This window comes from Fulvia fulva, chromosome 6, assembly GCF_020509005.1.
Source record: "Fulvia fulva chromosome 6, complete sequence".
Taxonomy (NCBI): domain Eukaryota; kingdom Fungi; phylum Ascomycota; class Dothideomycetes; order Mycosphaerellales; family Mycosphaerellaceae; genus Fulvia; species Fulvia fulva.
This window is the reverse complement of record NC_063017.1, coordinates 2,592,165-2,611,490: the sequence shown is the minus strand read 5'-3', so window position 1 is coordinate 2,611,490 and position 19,326 is coordinate 2,592,165. Positions and strand designations below refer to the sequence as shown.

Here is a 19,326-nt window from a genome sequence, read left to right as displayed (position 1 = left end):
TGGACAGTGACAGTGATAACGACTGGGACCCCCCTTCCGATACGGAGGAAGATTGGAGTGATGCCGTCTTCGGTGACGAATCAACTAAGAAGCCGAGCACACATGGAGACTCGGGCGACGTGCCACTCATCATGACCAGTATAAGACTCATCATACCATCTTCTGCGATCACGCTAATGAACCAACAGTCACCACCCCAGCACCCACACCGAAACCCAAGCCCCGTCCCGCCGCCCTTCGCGTCTTCGCCATCCCTGAGCTGCTCGAGAATATCCTCCTCCACATCGAACCCGGTGAGATGCCACCAGATGATGCTCACCCGATAGCAGGAAAACGCAGGAATTGGGAACCTCAGAAATACATGCTTGTGCTCCAGCGTCTTTGCACCCTGCGCCGCGTCAGCGATGACTTCGACCAGACCATCACAGGCTCGCCCAAGCTACGGCGTCGCATGGAGACATGGAAATCCACATGGCAGGGCCGTGGAGGCGAGATTTTCTGGCTCATGGAGAAGTTGGTCGGGTTGGAGAGTTTCGACGTTCGACAGCCTGGTGGCCGATATGAGCTCGGTGTCAGAGTTCCTAAGCTAGATGTGCTAGGAACTGGTGCCGATTCAACCATCATGAGGCTTGATCGGTTCTGCAGGGATCAAGGAGCACGCTCGAAGGCGAAGTGGCGCGCCACACGGGCAGGGAATGGAGGCAAGCTGGAGGTGATGATCTCGAGGGTCTTTGATAGGTCTGTTCCTCGCATCTCCACCGTGATTTTCGTGGAGAGTGCCACTCTTGGAAATGTCTTCGAATGGTACCAGGATGTGCTCCTTGGTCAGACTGATAACATCAAGATGCACGCGCGAGAGTATTACCAGCGCTTGCTGTTGAGAGCCAGAGAAATGGGACAAGAGGACGAAGAGACTGGAACTGAAGGTGAGCCCGAAGGTTCATAGGGACATTCTATCTGTGTCTTTGGACGAGTCTTAAGACGTTGAAGAGCAATCTTCAGCAAAGCTTCGGCTATATCATGGACGCCAGGAGCACTCACCATTCTTGCTCCAGCAATACCTCACGAAACAGCTATGTGGTTAGCTAGACGGTTGACAGTCAAGAGCTAAAGTCGGACCGACCCCATTCACCGAGCACCAGAGCCTCTGCAGGGAGAAAGAAGAGCCAGTTACTGTAAGCATCGAAGACCTCACTCAGTGTGACGGTAGGCTTCAATCTGATAAGTTTGGCCTTAGATTTGTCGGCCAGTTTAGTTCCAGTCTCTTGGCCTTTCGAGTACGACCGGAACTGTGGTACGCTGAGACCTGGTGAGTCGAGTACAACACAGCCACGGTGCTTAGAGGCTCGAAGTTGTCGCCATGAAGCCGGATCCTCTTTGCCCGATTTGGCGAATTTCAACTCTATCTTGCGTGCTAGCTCGAGTGACCTTTGAGGAGAGCTCGAGGAATTGTTAATGGAGTATAGCAGTATACGAAAGTCGTTGCCCCGAGTCTGTAGATGGAACTTATACCCGTGTTTCCAGCCAGGTAGCAGCTGGTAGAAAAGCCACAACCGCGGAGCGACATGGCGATAGAGTTTGGAGCTGTTGATATAGTCCGTGAACACTTGAGCAAGCTCGGGGCTTGGACATCCAGCCGATGGCTCGATCGAAAGCACCGCTGACCCGTCGTACTGCGCTGATCGACTGTAGAGGCTCCAGCCGGGGCTCGTTGTTGCGGACAGCGTCCGCAATGCTGGCAGCCGTATGTTCTTGGAGTATCATTCCTGCCAGTTCCAAGATGTCAAACACCTTCTGGGCCGCGTTGTGTCTAGGGGCTGTTCGGGTTGTCGCTGTAGAAGCTGCATCTGATGGGATGATATGGGTATTGTTGCTTGGCCTTCGCAGAGACTGAAGTGAAAGTGAAAGGGAAAGGAGCTGACGCCAAGAGGTGTGCTGCCGATGGCGTCGTTGTCCCGCTCGCCGCAGACCCTTGTCGGAGGGGCCCACTGTCCACATTCAAAACACTCACCACCTGCACTGTTGCTGCCGTCTCTGCCACACCCGCCCTCATATCTTACAACCACGCCCCGAACATTCACCTCACCGTGTTGCCTGGCCACAAAACGCCCACGTAAAGTAAGACGAAGCACGCCCTTGGCGCTCACTTAGGCAGCCACTATCCTCGCCTGCGACGAACATAGCCACAGGACAAAAGATCGCTGACGGCCATTGCTTAGGTTGCGACTGTTGCGAACATCTGTCTCCACCCCACAACACCACAGACATGGTACCACCCTCCGCCCAGACATCATGAGGAGCTCCAATATGCTGACTCGAACTCGACAGGCACAATCAGGGTATGTTTACCACTCCCATCGCCCACGATCATGAATATCCGTTCCCGCTGGCGATCAGCAAAAGCATTGGCGAGAATGTGGCCACTAACAAAGCTCCCACACAGAGTCTCGGTCGCACCCGAGTGCATCCAGGCGTTCAACGACCTCAAGCTCGGCAAGTCGACCAAGTGGATCATCTACAAGATCTCCGACGACTGGAAAGAGATTGTCGTTGAGGAGACCTCCACCGACCCAGACTACAGCAAGTTCCGCGAGAAGCTGACCAACGCCAAGAGCAAGAACAAGAGGGGTGAGGAGGGCATTGGTGGCAGATACGCCGTCTTCGATGTCGAGTACGATGCGGACGGCGGTGAGGGCAAGCGCAGCAAGATCACCTTCATCTCTTGGGTGCCAGATGATGCGTCGCAATACGTGAGTGATTGGATACATGGTGGATTGAGTCTGACGTCCACTGACAATGACTACAGCCACGCATGATGTACTCTTCCTCCAAGGATGCACTCAAGCGCGCACTGAACGGTATTGCCGCTGATATCCAAGCCAACGACGCCGATGACATCGAGCACGACAGCGTCGTCCAGAGGGTCTCCAAGGGTCGTTAAACGCGACATAGTACCACCCACAGCGACACTCCACGCAGATCGCGTGTTCTGAAGATGAAGGCGGCACCAATACAGAGGCACAGAACTGGGCCGAAGACAGCGTGAACGGAAGCATGGACATGTGTGCTTTGGATCAGAACGACCAGCATTGCGCCAAACCACATGCAGATACCGAGTAGACGACCAACTTATGAACGATTAATTGTTTCCTCTGGTAATCCACTAACGAATAGCCGCTATCGTGGTCCCTGGCCTGCAGCAAGCGAACTGACTTTGGACTGAAACAACAGCCCGCACATGAAGCTCAGATTACACAGCAGGATGGTATGCGATTAGCTCACGACCGCGCGAACGTGCATTACGCTGCACTCTCGTGCGCTTTGTGAAAGAAATTTGGCCTATGCGCAGCTGGTAATCAATTTCACCTGGCGCCCTCGGACAAGCTATATCGCTGACATTCTCATAGGACCAACGTTTCGGTATGACATTTTTGCACTGATACTTTCCACGCGTGCGTCTTTTATCTTTCACTGCACGAATTTGCTGTCGCGCCGAACTGGCAGAGCTCTCATTGCAACATTGTCCTAGCTTCTTATTTTTTTTCTCGTGTTGTCGCTCGCTACTGGCCATGCATGAGCTGCACTTTGCCTGCCAATCTAACCAAGCAGAGTGATTCTGGATCGCATCGCCTCACTGAGCTTTTTCACTCATTTCCACAGGGCTTGCTACCAGAACAGCAGCATCAATACATACAATAACTGCTGTCTCAGGCCTGACATCGCATACATCGGCAAAGTGCCAAATATAACAGCACCATACACTTCTCGCCGAGGATAGTGTCGACATCATGTCATTTGACTACCCTTTCAGCGGCATACCGGTACTTGATCGGGTCAAGAGGTATGAGGAGCAGTTTGATAAGACAATACACGCGCTTCAGGGCGCTGTGGTGTCCGAGGCACCCACAAGAGCGGCCAGCCTGTCATATTCGGACAATACGACAACCTCATAGCACGCCGATCGAAGCGCTTCGCCGTCGCGACCGCCGCACCGGCTGCGTAAAGTCACAGGAGTTCTCAAACTCAACACAACAGCGCTATATCTTGATCGTGACGATTCGACGGATCAGCAACCGTCACATGTCAACCAAGACCAGTATGCGACACATTCCACCGAGGATCACCCAGACTACGCGGAGGGCGTCACTCTCCCCAAGAGAAGGTTTTCAGTCTTCAAAAAGAGAAAGTCGACCATTAGCGAGAGCATAAAGAAAGACTCGATTGGTGACTCGCCCAAGTCGTCGACAGACTTGAGTAGTCCTCTGGAGAAAGAAATCGATGCGAAGAAGCCACGCTTCAGATGGCTGAAGCGAATGGCCAGCAATTGTCCTCGCAACAGGCTTCGCAAATTGCCGCCATCGAAATCGAAAGCTTCGCTGGAAGAGAACAACAAGGAGAACAGAAGAGGTGACCGGGGTACGCGCAAAAGGCTTGGAGTCATCGGTGTTCGCTTCAAGAAGTGGAAGCAGAGTCTTGGCGCTGCTGTGGCGCGAGAGAATGAAGGCGCTCAAAAAAGTTTCCGTGTCATAACCAGCCCAGATGGTTCTTTAAAGTCGGTGAAAGAAGTTGTTATTGACGACGATGTGATTTTCAACCTTAGCGCAGAGCGCGATGCGAGGGCCAGAGCGTTGGCACAGAAGTGGCTAGACGCAAGGGCAGCAAAGTCGGCAACACAGGACGAGACGGATGGACATACCGAGCGGGGCTTTATCGATACCAGACGAGGCGACGTTGAAGATGCACAACCCGTGTTGACGGCCGTGGAGAAGGTCCAGCTTGAAGCCGAGATACAGCGCGCTGGAGTTCATGCGGAGCGCAAATCACGATTCCACGAGCATCTTACCGATAGTGACGAGGATGACTATGACTATGACATTCACGACTGTAGCGCTCTGAATGGCCCTTATACTAGCAGAATCACCGAGGGCTCAGACCAACTATCGTGAGAAACTTGCTGTGGTCCATCCTGACTATTCGACCGAGGACACGAGCTATGTTGGACAGCAAGATCAAGATGAGATTGACAATATCGATCGACGAAGAAGCGATGACTGGGCTGGTATTCGTGAGAGGGCTGCGAGCAATTTGCAGGAGACAATTGAATTGCAGACGACGAGAGGTATGCCAGATCGCTGCCAACTTAAACGAACCCGCACCATCAATCATGGTCAGCGCCCACACCTGTTGTCGCCGATTCCCGAGGTAGCATCTCCAATTCCGGACCAGGATCGCAGCACTTCAGCCATCAGTGATCGCGCCAGTGCTAGCGAGTCTCCCGGGTCGAGAAGAGATCAACCCAGCCCGGTCATCAGCGACAGTGCCAGCGCCAGCGACTACGTCTCGTGCCTGAGCTCCAGTTCCACCTCCACAACAGAGCAATCTACCATACAAGAAGAAACCGAGGTCGAAATCGGGATCGCGAGAAGCCAGTCCTTCACCAGACTTCTCGAGCCGAACATCAAAAGCGTCAAGATCACACGCGCCAAGGATAAGGGCCGTGAAGAACGAGTCGACACACCAATGACAACACCAAATGGTGCGCCAATCCTCCCAGACTTCCAGAAAGATCACATCCCATGGTGGGAAGCAGGACCTGCGGAGCCGAAGGTTGTGATGCCGAAGTTCGCGTGTGGGCCGAGTGTTGCGAGGAATACGCCTTCACCTCCCAAGCGTAAAGAGTCGAGAGTGAACTCGACGCCCTCGCCGACAGGTGAGATGAGTAGGCCAAGGGCTCCGACTCCAGAGACAGGCGTGCTGTTTCGGGGTGTGATGACTGCGAGGCCGGCTGGGCCGAGACTTATGAGGTCGAAGGAAAAGAGGCAGAGTATTGGGAGCCCGGGGATTGCGGCGAATCTGGAGTGTAAGTTTCAGTATGAGGATGAGAATACGACGGGGTCCGGGCCGTCGAGAAAGAGAGCGAAGAGTGTGTCGGAGCAGGCGGTTGGGGTGCACTTACCTGTGCAAGAGCCGGTTGATATACCGCATGAAGAGCTTCTGAGGATTGTGGGTGAAGGACAGGGTCTGTGAAAGGGTGAGTATGTTATCGTCCGCAGCGACGCTCGAGGGAGGGATTTGTACTGACCAAGTCTGTAGGACTTCGAGGAGTGGAATCTCTGCAAAGCTGACTCGACTGTTGCGGATAGACTCTGTATCTGACCATAGTTTATCGAAATGTCCTCGTCTAATCTTGCGTCGCTCGAGGACGCGCTTTAGCTTAGTGAGCTGCGCCTTGCTTTGTCGCATCTCTTCGTCCATTTCTGACAGTACGCGCTGGCGCTCGGTGTCGGGTACGAAGTCGAACATGGCGGGTGGCGAACAGGTGCGTGGTGAGTTAGCTGTGTGGCAAGATACGACAAGAACGCAAAGCTCTGCCCTAAAAAATATGAACTCGAAGAGACAAGTACAATTGGTGAATAGCTATTGACCAGATCGATCACGTTATCACGATTGTGGTTGCTATGCAAACGCGCGCTGTGCACTGCCCAACTCGCGTCTGCTTCATTCACTACTTCGTCACGGGATCAGAAGATCTTCAAGCATACTGTGTGTAGAAGTGCGGACGCAGTTGTGACTAAAGCATCTTTCAGCAACCGCCCAAAACATATCCCGACCTCCCTCTCTCCTACCACACCATCACCATCCACCACGACCCGCCTACCACCACGACACAGCAACCCTCCAGCTCCTTTACAGTAGAGCGATCTCCCAGACACTACCTTCCAAACCCACCCTCTCACCCATCACAGCCACTCCACCATGTCCGTCAACAAGGGAAAAGGAAAAGGAAAAGGAAAAGAAAAGGCCAAGCCAACCAACCCCCTAGTCCCCAGCGAACCCGGCTACGTCCAGGACTCAAAAGGCGACTGGCACCAATTCGCCCACCCCTCCAACAATTTCTCCCGTGAACAGTTCCCTACCCTCACCACGAAGCACATCGCCGCCAAAAAGCCCGAGTCCATGTTCCGCTACATCTGGCGTCGTTACATCACCGACGAGGCTCAATACAGCCAAGGTACATGGGACGATGAGGATCTTGCGTTGCAAAATGCGCTGTATAAGGTGTGTATATTGATGCCGGGGGTAAGAGAGGAGGTGGGAGGGCTGTGCTGATGTGTAAAAGCGCCACCAAGGTCTGAAGAAGGCTGAACGCGACTATAAGAAGTACGAGAAGAAGATGCTCAAGAATAAGCACATCCACTACATCCCGGAATCAGAACGTCCCAGTCGCCACGACTACTCCGACGAAGAAGACGGCGGTGACGGATATCGTGCTCCCCAGGATCCGCAAGATGCAGGAGAAGGTCCTTCGAATCGCGGTGAATCTGTACCGCCTCCGTACCCTCTCGAGGAGGCTGGGTAAGTCTCAACGTCAATATTGACGCGTTACGAGCTTGGGCTGACTTGTTGACAGGTTTACAGGGGAGAAGGTGACCCCGGAGATTACGGAGGTCCAGGAGACACAGGAGGAGAGGGCCAAGAAGAATCGCCGGCACGCGACCCTCCACGCCTTGGAAGCTGCTTCGGGTGGTCTAGACACAGGTGGCCACCGCGAGCGCGACGAGGAGACGGAGCGGCGTGAGGTGCGGGATGATGCGCCGGTGATTCCGCGTGGGTGGTAGAAAGGATCGGTACGGTCATCGTGTTTGAGGTTCTTCTTCTGTCCCCATGGTTTTAGATGTGTTTCCGCGTTTTGATAATAATGTTGGTGTTTTCTTGTTAGGAGAGATCGATGTGGTAATGGCGGGAGGAGAAATGTTAGCGAGTATATTGCATAGTCGTCATGTTCTTTTGAGGTTTCGTCTATGCCTGTACTCTATTGATCCTCATCAAGCTCGCAAATGGCGTGTCTTCAGGACTCTCGCTGCCTTTCTATGGCTCATAGACTGTCCTTGCGGCATGCGACCCTCATGCCAACGACCACCAAATTATCGCATGATGACTACGGAAGTCCGTCGCGTGGACCCATGCTGATCGCAGACTGGATATTACGTGCAACGCCGTTCGTGAGGCCTTATATCAAGATTTAGGAAGAAGCTTTCGCACACTATGCGATAGTCTTCTCCTTGCACTCGATGCCGTACTCCAACAGCTTGAGGCGAATCGGGTCGGCATACTTGGGCGTGACTGGTGCGAGAATACCCTTGTCACTGATGGTCTTGTCAAGTACCAAGAGCACTGCAACAGCACATGGCACACCCACAAGTCGTGCCATGGCGCTGTAGCCGCCACTGCCGACTGGCTCACCATACTCAGTGAGTGTGGATGTGCGAGTCTCCTTGCTGCCATCCTTCCACTCAATCTCAAACTTGTGCTGGAGCATGAGAAGGTCACGCTCGCCCTCGAAGTACTGTTGCTTCTTCTCAAGAGTGGCGCAGACGACGTCCAGAGGTGTACCGCGTGGCTCGATCTTGTCGTCGCTGAAGAAGCCGTACCATCGCAGACCTGCGAGAATGCGCTCCTTGTCCTCGGTGCTCCTGAACTTGGCCTTGGAGCTGACTGCCCATGTGAGGTCGTTCTCCTTTGCACTCTGAGATCCCACAATCTTGGCAAAGGCGTCCTTCCACGCAATTGGCTCCTTGAGGTAATCTTGCTGCTCCTCGCTGAGGAGTCCGAGCTCATGGAAGACCTGGACAAGAGCTGGGTTGCCCTGGTATCGGAGAGTGCCGCGGATAAGAGTCTGTGCTTCTGGAATGTTGTAGCGCTGACGGAATGGAGTGCTGTCTCTGTTGGGGTAGGCTTCGAATGCGAAGCCAGGGTAGATGAAGTATGGCTTGGCGGTGCTCATGAGCTGAGGACCCTCCACGCCGTCGACCTTGCCGTCCTTGTAAAACTTGGCGTTGTTGCGGGCTGCCAAAAGGACACCACGAGGCGACCAAGAGAACTTGTAACCGAGTGGGTTGTCCGAGTTCTCTGGTGCTGGAAGGCCACCGCAGTACGAAAGGAACGAGATGATCTTGCCACCGGCCTTGTGGACCTCGTCGATGGTCTTTACGGCGTACAAGTGGTCAACACCTGGGTCAACACCGATCTCGTTGAAGACAGTGATGCCGGCGTCCTTGGCCTTCTGGTCGAGTGCCATCATGGCATCGGAGACGTAGGAAGTGGTGACGACGTCCTTCTTCTGGTTGATAGCCGCCTCGATGACGGTGGCGTGGAAGGTGTATGGGATGAGGGAGATGACAAGGTCGACCTTGGCAATCTGCTCCTCCAATGCTTTGGCGTCAGAGACATCGAGAGAGATGGCATTGGCGTACTTCAATGGCTCAGCGAGCTGCTGGGCAGACTTGAGAGTTCTGCAGGCTGTATAAAGTGTTAGCTCGTCAATGGTAAGAGCGGCATTGCCAATGCCACTCTGTTAGGTCTATCACTGACCAACAGTCACGAGCACGCCAGCCTTGTCAAGCTCAACGGCGGTTGGCTGCGTGACGAAGCCAGATCCGAGAAGGAGCACCTTCCTGTGGCGTATGATCAGCACTACGTCAATGCCTCTCTGAACGGACATCACTTACTTGGCCTTGCTGTTTGAAAGTTCGGTAGTCATGATGGTAGTTGTATATGAGTTGTCTATGGTTGATGCGGCTTGGTCCGGTGACGAGTTTTATGTGTAGTCGCCGCTTAGTCACGGCGTTCGACAGCGATACAGTCTTGATGCCTTTCCCTTGCCCCACCCAGAGTTTTCACCGATGTCGCCAGGGTCACCTTCCTCGTGGGCCGTGGCTCATGCTGCGGGGTTCAAGTCCGCGAGCAGGGATTGCAGCAGCCACAATCATGAGATGGCGCCACCACTGCCATCACGTCTCGCAGATCATCATCATCATCATCCTCCGCCTTGCCGCGGGAGTGAGCTGCTTCCGTGTCGTCTAGTCTCGCACGTGTCTCGTCGACCATCACGATTCACGAGAGCTCCCGTGGCTCCCAAAGGTCAGAACACTTGTCACTTGTCGTGAGCTCAACGCGGCATCCCCAGAAGCCCATTTGGCTATTTGCCGTTGGCCGAGGCGAATCTTGTCTTGCACTACGCGCCATCGCGTAGGCTGTGGCTGCTTTGGGTCGTGAGGAGGTAATACTAATTGCACTGGCTGCGCTGTCTCGCGCTGTTTCTTCCAGACCTGCTGGCAGTACTGGTTGAAGCGATTTCGTGTATATACTACAGTCATGGCAGTGTCAGCTGTACAGCGCAAGAAGGTGCTCAGAGTGCTTGTTATATCCTTGATCTTGGACCTGGTGAGCATCAGCTTTGTCTTCTCTGCGTCTTCTACACTGACACGCGATGTCCCCTAGGTATCCTTTACCTTCATCTTGCCTCTGTTCCCGAAACTCCTCGAGTTCTACCGCAATGTCGAAACCCAGTCCGATTCGACCCTCCTCGCGAACGTCATCCACGGCTTGAACGCCTACAAGAACAGCTTCGAGAAGCCCATCAATGATCGTTATGACATCGTCCTGCTAGGAGGAGCATTGGGCTCCCTGTTCTCATTATGTCAAGCGATAGCCTCGCCGATCATCGGGACTCTCTCGGATAGATATGGACGAAGGACAGCACTTCTCTGGTCAATGACCGGAAACATCGCCTCAGTCGCACTATGGTGTGCAGCAACAGACTTCCGCACTTTCCTGGCAAGCAGAATCGTTGGTGGTCTGAGCGAGGGCAATGTGCAGCTGGCTCTCGCCATCGCGACAGACATCAGTACCGACCAGGACCGCGGTAAGACAATGGCCTTGGTCGGAGCTTGCTTCTCGGTGGCCTTCACCTTCGGCCCAGCTTTGGGCGCATGGCTGTCGACCATCACTACCGTATCTGCCAATCCATTCGCAACAGCAGCTGGCGTCAGCTTGGCTCTGATCGTAACGGAGACCATTTACATCTACTACGCGCTGCCCGAGACACACCCAACGAACCAGACTCCGATCACAGAGCCTGGCACGTCGTACGCAGATGCAGTCAAGGAGGGCACTGGCAAGAGGGAGAGGACGAACAGTCATACCCTGCTCAACTTGACGCACTTTAGCTTCATTCTCTTCTTCAGCGGCATGGAGTTTTCGCTACCTTTCATGACCTACGACCTCTTTGCATACGGCAGTAAGGACTCTGGAAAGCTTCTTGGTTTCATTGGCCTGGTCGCGAGTGTCCTCCAAGGAGGTGTTACCAGACGTATGCATCCACTGCGAGTCGTTCAGCTTGGTGTTGCAAGTGCGGCAGTAGCGTTCTTCTTGCTCTCGCGACTTCAGACACAGGGTGCCCTGTATGGCGCAGCAACGTTGCTGGCTATCACAAGCAGCACTGTCGTGACCGGTCTGAACAGCTTGAGCAGTTTCGAGGCCAGCGCAGATCGGAGAGGAGAAAAGCTAGGACACCACAGAGGTTTCGGTCAGGTAGGACGAGCACTCGGACCCCTTATCTTCTGCTCGCTATACTGGTGGGCTGGTAGGGAGACAGCATACATCATTGGAGGTAGTGGCATGGTGGCGGTAACTGGTCTGGTCTTTGGAGGACTGAAGCCACCGAAGGGTCTGGAGATGAAGAAGCCAGCCAAAGCTGTGAAGGCAAACGGGACCGCAGTCAAGGCCCAGTAGATATTGGAGTGTATACGAATGTGTCAGTCGAGATGGAATCTACTTTAGCTTCACGTGTGGACGCGGGGAAGACGCGTTGAATCTCCAAGTTTCATCCTTTAAACTTCCCACCTTCGTCTTGTGTCCTTGCACAATCCTCCTCACACAACCAAGAGCTCACAGCAATGCCGACACCGGTCGAACTGGCACTGTCCAGCCTGTTACCCACCATAGCCTACCTCCCGCCCGACCTCATCGCCCTCGCCAGCTCCTTGCTATCACAATCACGCGCTAAAGCCGCGTCCCTCAAGCCAGAGGAAGAGATCGGCAGAACATACGCGTGTGCGCACATTGCATGCAACAGATCAGCGAAGCGTCTGGACCTCGAAGTTGGGAAGCCTGCACCACCTGTCAAGCCTCGTGTATACGACAAGCTATACAAATATCTGGACAGTGCCTTGACGACTACACGCCAGCAGAATGCGCCTCGTACACCGCAGACGAATAGAGTGAAAGATGTGCCGACCAGTGGTGGGAAGAGTACCGGGAAGAGCAGCTATGTCACGGCGAAGGATACGCTTACGAAGACACCATTGAACGACGCGATTAGAATGCCTAGAGTAGGCTCGAAGCGGAAACACGATGAAGCCGAACGAGACGACGATGTACCGGATCTCGCTATGCCACTGGTCCGCGCAATCTGCAAGGTAGGGGGCATATCAAGTGCAGTGCCTCATATCATGGTTGGAGCGGCGGCTGCAGTACGTGAGATAGCCTCTCGCGCTAACAAGAGCAAGAGCGATCCTCCGAGCAAGAGACGGCGGAAAACACCGCAGTCTGCGAAGTCCACGACAAGTCAGAAAGCAGAGGAAACAAAGGCGGCGAGTGGTGTAGCGCCTTCCAGGTGGCCGGCGTTGCTGGTTGCATTGTATTGCTTTACTGCGGCCAAGATGAGGGCCCTCAGTCCAGAAGATGCAGAGCATGAAGCGTTACGGAGAACAGCTATTGATGCTGCGAAGACGTGCTGCAAGGACAAGGGCGACACGATTCCAGACGAAGTCACGACTGGCCTCAATAAGCTGGACTCGAATGTTCGCTTCTATGCACTCGAAGCTGAGGATTGCGGATGGCTGGAGATGGACTGGTATCACAATGTCCCCGAAGGTCAAGCAGGCGATCAGGACGAATTTGAAGTGCCGGAGAGCGACGCCGACGAGAATGACGAAGACGACGCGATCACGCCCAGGAAGAAACCGTACAAGACTCCTCTGAGACGGAAAGAAAAGCATGGTGGGAAACTTGCTGTTGATGACGAGGATGAGGTGGGACCTTCTGGATTACTGCCTGGGCTGGCGACTATGTTTCAGTCTTCGATCGACTGGCTTAGCGACGAGAGAAGAGCGGACTTTGCGCTGTGGAAGAGAGGCATTGTGAAGGAAATTACTGCTATCGAGGCTAAAGGCTGATCGTTTGGTGCTCAAGTGGTAAACAAATACACCAGACAGCACAGCAGAACATCATGTTGGTCCAACGGCGCAAAAACATCAGGAAAGAGAGTTTCAAGTATCTTGGAGTTGCGCATCGTGTCGACTTCTTCGAGATCACGCCTTCGACTTGGAAGAGTCGTTCGGCGGCTTGTTCTTGACAGCCTGGTTCCACCGCTTCCTGGCTGACTGGATGTAATTGTCGTTCCATGGGCTACGTGCCTTTGTTTGGCTATGAGGCTCATACCCCGGAGCTTGCGATGCTTGCACTCTTGCTTCGGTAGCCAGCTTCAATTCGTGGCGCCAGAATGCCTGGCCAGGTGGACTCAACTTTGCACGATAGACCTGGTATAGCTCTGGCAGCTTGGCTACATCGCCTCCACAGTACGCCAGCATATCCGGATGAAGAGGTCGCTCGTTGAAGACTTCGTAACTACCGCCCTTCGCCGGATGGTACAGAGCAAGTCCCTTATTCTTGATAGCTTGCCATCTGGTTCTTTCCACTGCCGGCATGCTGAGATCCCGGTCGATGCACCTGGCCAGCCCGTGGACAAACTCCCTCCCGCCAGTCCGAGTTGCGACCTCCATGAGCTGTATATCCTCGATCCCTGCAAGCTTGACCCCGTAGTGGCTGAAAAGTGCATCGGAATCATTGCGGACGTCGAAGAAGACTTTTGGGACATCGTCCGCTTCCAGTATGTGTTGCAGTGTCAGACCGTCGCTGTTATCCGTGCAGAATGCTGCTTGGCCGAGGGTGTGGATGTCTAGGATCTAGACCTGGCTTAGTGGAGCGATGTGAAGCAGCAGTAATGAGAGCGATCCGTGACGGCTGAGTTTGACGCCTTCGAGGTCGATGAAGAGAGATGGTGTTCCAGTCGGCAGCTGTTGGATGTCGTCGATGAGAGCTTCGATGCCTTCGCAGGTGGAGATCATGGTCGCTTGAGAGTCCATGGTTTGGGTGATGGGTGAAGACGACGAAGAAGTCATGCGAACAGTTTATTTGATTCAGGAAGAAGAATCGGCACCTCAGCGACAAATTTGTCGCCAGCTTTTATTCTTGGCGGACACAAAGCATCCGGAACACATGGTGGATTCGAGATATTAGACCCCAAAGCAAACCATTCGCAAACACGCAGAACGAGACAGCATCATCTGGAACATACTTGGGCGATATGAGACAAGACGCCACGCTCCATGTGACTCGCTTGGAAAGATAAGTGCATTCTCTGGCGGCGATCACGATGCAGCTGCGGAGACGAAAACATCAAGCATCGTTCATTCGTGAGGTATCTGGATTAAAATGTCGCACGAAGTTTTGGTACAAGGTTAGCGCTTAAGGAACTTCGTAGCACTCACCAGTTCATCACGACATGGCCGAGTCACTCTGGGCTATCGACGATCGACTACTGACGCTACCTCGACCAAATCAATCCTCTGCAGTATCAGCATGTCCCGCGCTTTCTCCCGCTCCTGATCCATCGTCCTCGCCCAAGTCAGGTCTTGGTCCGATCAGGTCTTATAGTACGGTCGATGATTGTACTTGTACTTCTCGTATATTTCCGGCAGAAACCTCACGCTGTCAACGCAATGCCGCACTAACTCCGTCTTGAGTGGTCGCTGGACGAAGACCGCAGCTTCGCCACCCTCGGTCTGGTCGTAGAGCTTGCGCAGGTCGTCGTCAGCAACCACCATGGCGCGCCGCTCGGAGATCTCGATCTCCTTCACATTTTGAACGCAGCCTACCAATGCGATAGGGCCCGGCGCAGGCCGCGGTCCACGGCGTTTGGTCTTTGGCCCAGGTGCTGTTGGCCGTTTGTCTGGCCTGGCGAGCTCCTGCACCTGCAGGTCCTTAGTAAGTGCAAGACTTACGTCGTACTGCTGCTCGAGTGCAACTTTGCCTTCGGCGACGTCGAAAGCCATCTTCGGTATGGTTGTCGATTCCAGGATTCCTTTCAGTGTTGTGCCAGTGTCGTTGGCAGTGCTGAATGCGGCAGCGCCTAGCGTGAGGATGTCGACAAGGTAGACAGTGTCTATATCGGCGTCATGGATGAAGAGTGGCAGGATGAAGATGGAGTCCTGGCCGTTTAGCTCGACGGGTTTAAGGTCGATACACAGAGGTGCTGGCTTCCAGCGGTAGTATTCCAGTGGATGGATATCCAGACCATCGATCGTGTCCAGAAGAGCTCGAAGATCACCGGATGTCGCGATGAGCTTCTGTTCGGGTCCGTTGGAAGCCATTGTGAGTGAAGACTGTATCGGGCCATGGTACAAGCAGGTCAGCAGACGGACTGTTGCCGACCATTTATCCTATCAGGAAACAAAGCGTCTACGACATATGTTGCGTTCAGAATACTGTTGTCTTCGAGACAGCTCGCATAATGCCCAGAGACATCGCGACAGAAGCAGCAGCATCTGGATCGCATTGCAGTCTATCAAAGAAACGCACTTCGCGAAAGGACAGCAAAGAAGGATGGAGCACACTGTGGCAAGAGCCTCGGCACAGTGCAGAGACTAAGCAAAATGCACATCATATGTGGTCGTTCATTCGTGAAGTATCTGGGACTAATACGTCGCGCGGAGTCTCTGTACAAGATACTCGCCACTGTTGCATTGTCAGTATGGCCCCCTCCCTAATCAATGAAGGGACTTTCCAATTTACTGCCGGATACTTCCTCGGATTCTCAGCGGTAACAGTGTTCGGTATCGCATCAATGAGGCTGTCGTGATTGGGATGACAGAAGTATGGGATAGAATATCTGGCTGGGTGAACATCTGACTTGGTTGGTGGCTCCACGACACGATGCTTTGTGCTCTTGATAGTGTCGTTCGACCATCGCGCAAGCAGGTCTCCAGCGTTAACAACGATCGTGCCTTCGATTGGGGTCGCATCGACAAAGGTGCCTTTGGGACTCAGCACTTGCAGACCACCAGCCATATCCTGGAATAAGAACGTAACGCTGCCATAGTCGGTGTGTGCGCCAGCTCGGACCTGGTTTTGGTTCTTCTTGAACACATCCGATCGCACCTCAGGATAATGCAGGAGCCTCAAAGTGTTATCGCCAGCATCGCAGTAGCTGTGGAACCAGTTCTCGTCGATGTCAAGCCCGATAGCGATAGCTCGCATTACCTTGAAGTGCAAGTCCTTGCACAGGTCGAAGAACTCCATCATACGGTCTCTGAAGAGTTGTCCTTCGTCATCGGACGGCCATTGGTTTGGAAGTCCCGGCTCGCCCTCCTTGCCAATCTCAATCGATTCCTTGAGATCTGCACCTTCCTGTGCTCGCACTTGATCCACTTCAGCAGCGCTCACATCAGTCACCTTCTCGCGGCCCGGTTGCGAGTAACCACGATTGGCTTCAGGTGTTGTCCACGAAAGTTGATCCTTTTGAGCGCGAGGTCGCTCGAAGAACTTGGCAGACTCTGCGAATGTCTGTTCGACTGTGGCCTTCGGTATTCCGTGGTTCCTCAGGTATATGAAGCCTGCATTCTGGAAACCGGCAAGTATTGCTTGTGCTGTTGCCTTTCGAGTCGCTTGATCATCTGTTAAAAACGCCGAAAAGTCGATAAGAGGAATTTCGAGGTTGTCCTCTGAGACTGCTGTGGTCACGGCTGCTGGCTTCATGATGCTGGTGGCGGATATCATTATGATGGCGAAATTGCTAGAGTCATGAAGTCCTGGCTTCTTTATGGTTCGAACGATCCCGCACATGCCTGCATGAAAGTAGCGTGGCCGCCATGCCGGCCGCTAGCCAGACCATGGATGGGGTCTTGGCTGGAACTCCATGTGGAGAAAGAGCATGGGTTGTTGTGAGTTGCGATAAGAGGACAGTCTCCTCATCGTCCCATGCATGGTCAACGGTCACAGTGCGTTATCTCTGCATTACGACGCCTATCTGCTCCGCGAGACAACATTACCCCATCCTTCTACGAGATCCTGGGTGTCCACTTTCGCAGTCACTGATGTGGATACTGCACTGCTAGCTCTCGATAACCCTCGCTGGCGCAGTACGAACACAGGCGACTGCCACTATGCTACTGAAGGTATCCCAATAGTAGATGGATGCTTTGTCTAAGACCGGCTGTCAAACGAAGATGGGGTCGATTGGCGCTGCAAACGAGACTCTATCAACGGCAGTGACTGGCATAGCATGTGCAAGACTGCTGATGATGGGGTATACCATGTGTAACGCTGTCTATTGAGTCCAGTCAGCACTCTTGCAAGCAGCATCATACGACACTTGCGCTGGGGAGATGGCGTACCAAGCAGAATTGCAGCTCAACCACACAACGGCCATGGCGACAGATGATGCCGAGATAGGCAATGGCAAGCCATATGCACATATCGACGATACTGGAAGTAGCAACAACCCAGCGACTTCCATTCGGGAGGGCTATGTTGGTCAACAGTCCTTGCCGAAGAGACTGTGGTATAGCATACGCTCTGAGTTGACAGAAACTCGAGGCGTTGCCAGAGTACCCCCTGAAGAGAAGCAGGCAGTAAGGATGCCTTACACCTGTTTAATGCCCCAAATCTGACAACTCTAGCCATATCTCTCGCGATACATCCAGATGATCTCGCTCTGGACCAGCGCCAATCTCACCGCAAATCATGTCGCTCTCGGTCTGCTCGGCCCAAGCGTATACGGTCTCTTCTTCCTCGACTCTGCTTTGTGCGCAGTCTTCGGCGTAATGGTCGGCTCAGCATGTACTGGCTACATCGCAACATTCGGACCTCAATCTGGCTGTCGCAGCATGATCATTGCCAGATACTCCATGGGCTGGTAGCCAAGTCGGATCTGCGCTTTGTTGAACCTGGTGATAATGTTTGGCTATGGCATGATCGATACCGTCGTCGGTGGGCAGATGCTCTCGGCCGTTGCTGATGGGCATTTGTCTGTTGCGGTCGGCGTCATCATCGTAGCGGTCATCTCCTGGGCCATCGCCGTCATCGGCATCAAAGCAATACACCCCTACGAAAAGTACGGCTGGTGCACGATGGGCGACTACATTCTGAGGTACATTTTCCATAATCGGTATCGTGACATGCTGTGCCAACGGTTGGTGTTTCATCATATTCGTATCAGGATCAATACCTAGATCAAATAGCCAGTTGTAGTTGTTCATAGTCGTATAAGGCATATTAAATGAACTCGCAGTATCTGGCATGAAGATATCATCGAACGGACCGGACTGGAAGCCTTGCTCGTAGGACGTTGATGGCGGTGGATTGTCCCAGAAGAAGCTGTCGTCGACCAGGTTGTCGAACGTCAGTGCTACATGTACGAAACGTCCTTAGCTCCGTGGGCTTTCACTCGCATCCTCCGAGAGACATACCTGAGAACTCAGTGTCCGCAGGGCCCGTTTGTGCCGAGTCCTGGGCAAGGGGGACAAGTCCAGACGGGGATATCGCCTGGTCTGAAGAGCTGCCAGGTGGTGAAGGAGGATAAGTGAGAGCCTGATCTGCTCTTGCTGCGGTGGCGGTGTTCCGTTGCTTCGCGGGACGCTGCAAATCGGATCTGTGTCAACTGCAATTGCGCAGGTGCTACTAGCAACGCAATAGCAGTGTGTCCGTTGCAGTATCTCCCAATGAGACACGCACCTTGTTGACAACTCTGCCTTCCGCGTCCTTGTACAGCCGCTTTCTTGTCATCAGCGACTTGCCCTGAGCGTCAGCCTGGCGATGGCGGCTGAGATGCCTCTCTATACCCCAATCAGCCAAGTGACAATACGTCCACGCCATGATGAGTCTCCATGCAGTATCATCTGTCCAAGGTGATGCAGCAACACATCAAGTTGTAAGACCGTGTCGAGCCACGACCCCAAGTGGCCTTGCCACACCCCATGGTCAATGTGCTTACCTAACAAATCAGGACTCTTGAAGACAGTCCGACATCGTTCACAAGTATGCTCAGTATCCGAGTGATTCAACACGTGACGCTGGAGGTGCTCCTGCCGGCTGAAAGACCTCCCACAGTCCCGAGCCTGGCACTCAAATCGAGCTACTTGCGGCATCGTAGTAGCTATTGATTACTCGTGTCAGTAGCAGAGGCAGTGTGTATGGCGTCAAGTCCTGTCCTGTCAGGAATGGGGAGAAATTTGATCGATGGTGGGATTTGAAGTCGTTATACAGTAGCTGACATGCTCATGGGATCGACAGAGGGAGACAAGGGTCACCCCAGAGCTACCTTGTTATGAATCAGGTGACCTGAGTACTATATTAGTCGGGACTTAGCACACACACCCTATATTAACAATATCTATAGCTACTATAGATACATCTTATATAATT

At 53.5% G+C, this 19,326-nt stretch overlaps 10 protein-coding genes across 10 annotated transcripts; 6 read left to right on the top strand and 4 right to left on the bottom strand.

Moving 5' to 3' along the window:
• Nucleotides 1–812: 812 nt before the first annotated feature.
• CLAFUR5_07083 (Cofilin) lies at nucleotides 813–2,941 on the top strand (the record flags this gene model as incomplete). The annotated part of the gene is made up of 4 exons (XM_047906231.1): nucleotides 813–816; nucleotides 1,613–1,622; nucleotides 2,444–2,750; nucleotides 2,807–2,941. The coding sequence occupies 4 exons, from the start codon at nucleotides 813–815 to the stop codon at nucleotides 2,939–2,941; spliced, it is 456 nt and encodes a 151-aa protein (XP_047763626.1).
• An 847-nt stretch (nucleotides 2,942–3,788) lies between these two features.
• CLAFUR5_07082 (uncharacterized protein) lies at nucleotides 3,789–6,027 on the top strand (the record flags this gene model as incomplete). Its single annotated transcript, XM_047906230.1, has 3 exons — nucleotides 3,789–3,890; nucleotides 3,954–4,848; nucleotides 4,913–6,027. 3 exons carry the CDS (start codon nucleotides 3,789–3,791, stop codon nucleotides 6,025–6,027), a joined length of 2,112 nt encoding a protein of 703 aa, XP_047763627.1.
• A 729-nt stretch (nucleotides 6,028–6,756) lies between these two features.
• Nucleotides 6,757–7,619, top strand: CLAFUR5_07081 (uncharacterized protein; the record flags this gene model as incomplete). The annotated part of the gene is made up of 3 exons (XM_047906229.1): nucleotides 6,757–7,059; nucleotides 7,121–7,356; nucleotides 7,412–7,619. 3 exons carry the CDS (start codon nucleotides 6,757–6,759, stop codon nucleotides 7,617–7,619), a joined length of 747 nt encoding a protein of 248 aa, XP_047763628.1.
• Nucleotides 7,620–8,044: 425 nt separating this feature from the next.
• On the bottom strand, nucleotides 8,045–9,541 carry CLAFUR5_07080 (Saccharopine dehydrogenase [NADP(+), L-glutamate-forming]; the record flags this gene model as incomplete). The annotated part of the gene is made up of 3 exons (XM_047906228.1): nucleotides 8,045–9,300; nucleotides 9,373–9,455; nucleotides 9,510–9,541. 3 exons carry the CDS (start codon nucleotides 9,539–9,541, stop codon nucleotides 8,045–8,047), a joined length of 1,371 nt encoding a protein of 456 aa, XP_047763629.1.
• Nucleotides 9,542–10,155: 614 nt separating this feature from the next.
• On the top strand, nucleotides 10,156–11,574 carry CLAFUR5_07079 (Major facilitator superfamily domain-containing protein 10; the record flags this gene model as incomplete). Its single annotated transcript, XM_047906227.1, has 2 exons — nucleotides 10,156–10,224; nucleotides 10,282–11,574. 2 exons carry the CDS (start codon nucleotides 10,156–10,158, stop codon nucleotides 11,572–11,574), a joined length of 1,362 nt encoding a protein of 453 aa, XP_047763001.1.
• Nucleotides 11,575–11,738: 164 nt separating this feature from the next.
• CLAFUR5_07078 (uncharacterized protein) lies at nucleotides 11,739–13,019 on the top strand (the record flags this gene model as incomplete). Its single annotated transcript, XM_047906226.1, has 1 exon — nucleotides 11,739–13,019. One exon carries the CDS (start codon nucleotides 11,739–11,741, stop codon nucleotides 13,017–13,019), a length of 1,281 nt encoding a protein of 426 aa, XP_047763000.1.
• A 135-nt stretch (nucleotides 13,020–13,154) lies between these two features.
• On the bottom strand, nucleotides 13,155–13,988 carry CLAFUR5_07077 (uncharacterized protein; the record flags this gene model as incomplete). Its single annotated transcript, XM_047906225.1, has 2 exons — nucleotides 13,155–13,808; nucleotides 13,878–13,988. 2 exons carry the CDS (start codon nucleotides 13,986–13,988, stop codon nucleotides 13,155–13,157), a joined length of 765 nt encoding a protein of 254 aa, XP_047762998.1.
• Nucleotides 13,989–14,546: 558 nt separating this feature from the next.
• CLAFUR5_07076 (uncharacterized protein) lies at nucleotides 14,547–15,275 on the bottom strand (the record flags this gene model as incomplete). The annotated part of the gene is made up of 1 exon (XM_047906224.1): nucleotides 14,547–15,275. One exon carries the CDS (start codon nucleotides 15,273–15,275, stop codon nucleotides 14,547–14,549), a length of 729 nt encoding a protein of 242 aa, XP_047762996.1.
• Nucleotides 15,276–15,599: 324 nt separating this feature from the next.
• On the bottom strand, nucleotides 15,600–16,659 carry CLAFUR5_07075 (2-oxoglutarate-Fe(II) type oxidoreductase ppzD; the record flags this gene model as incomplete). The annotated part of the gene is made up of 2 exons (XM_047906223.1): nucleotides 15,600–15,640; nucleotides 15,690–16,659. 2 exons carry the CDS (start codon nucleotides 16,657–16,659, stop codon nucleotides 15,600–15,602), a joined length of 1,011 nt encoding a protein of 336 aa, XP_047762999.1.
• Nucleotides 16,660–17,330: 671 nt separating this feature from the next.
• CLAFUR5_07074 (Purine-cytosine permease FCY2) lies at nucleotides 17,331–17,822 on the top strand (the record flags this gene model as incomplete). The annotated part of the gene is made up of 2 exons (XM_047906222.1): nucleotides 17,331–17,534; nucleotides 17,583–17,822. 2 exons carry the CDS (start codon nucleotides 17,331–17,333, stop codon nucleotides 17,820–17,822), a joined length of 444 nt encoding a protein of 147 aa, XP_047763385.1.
• Nucleotides 17,823–19,326: the final 1,504 nt, after the last annotated feature.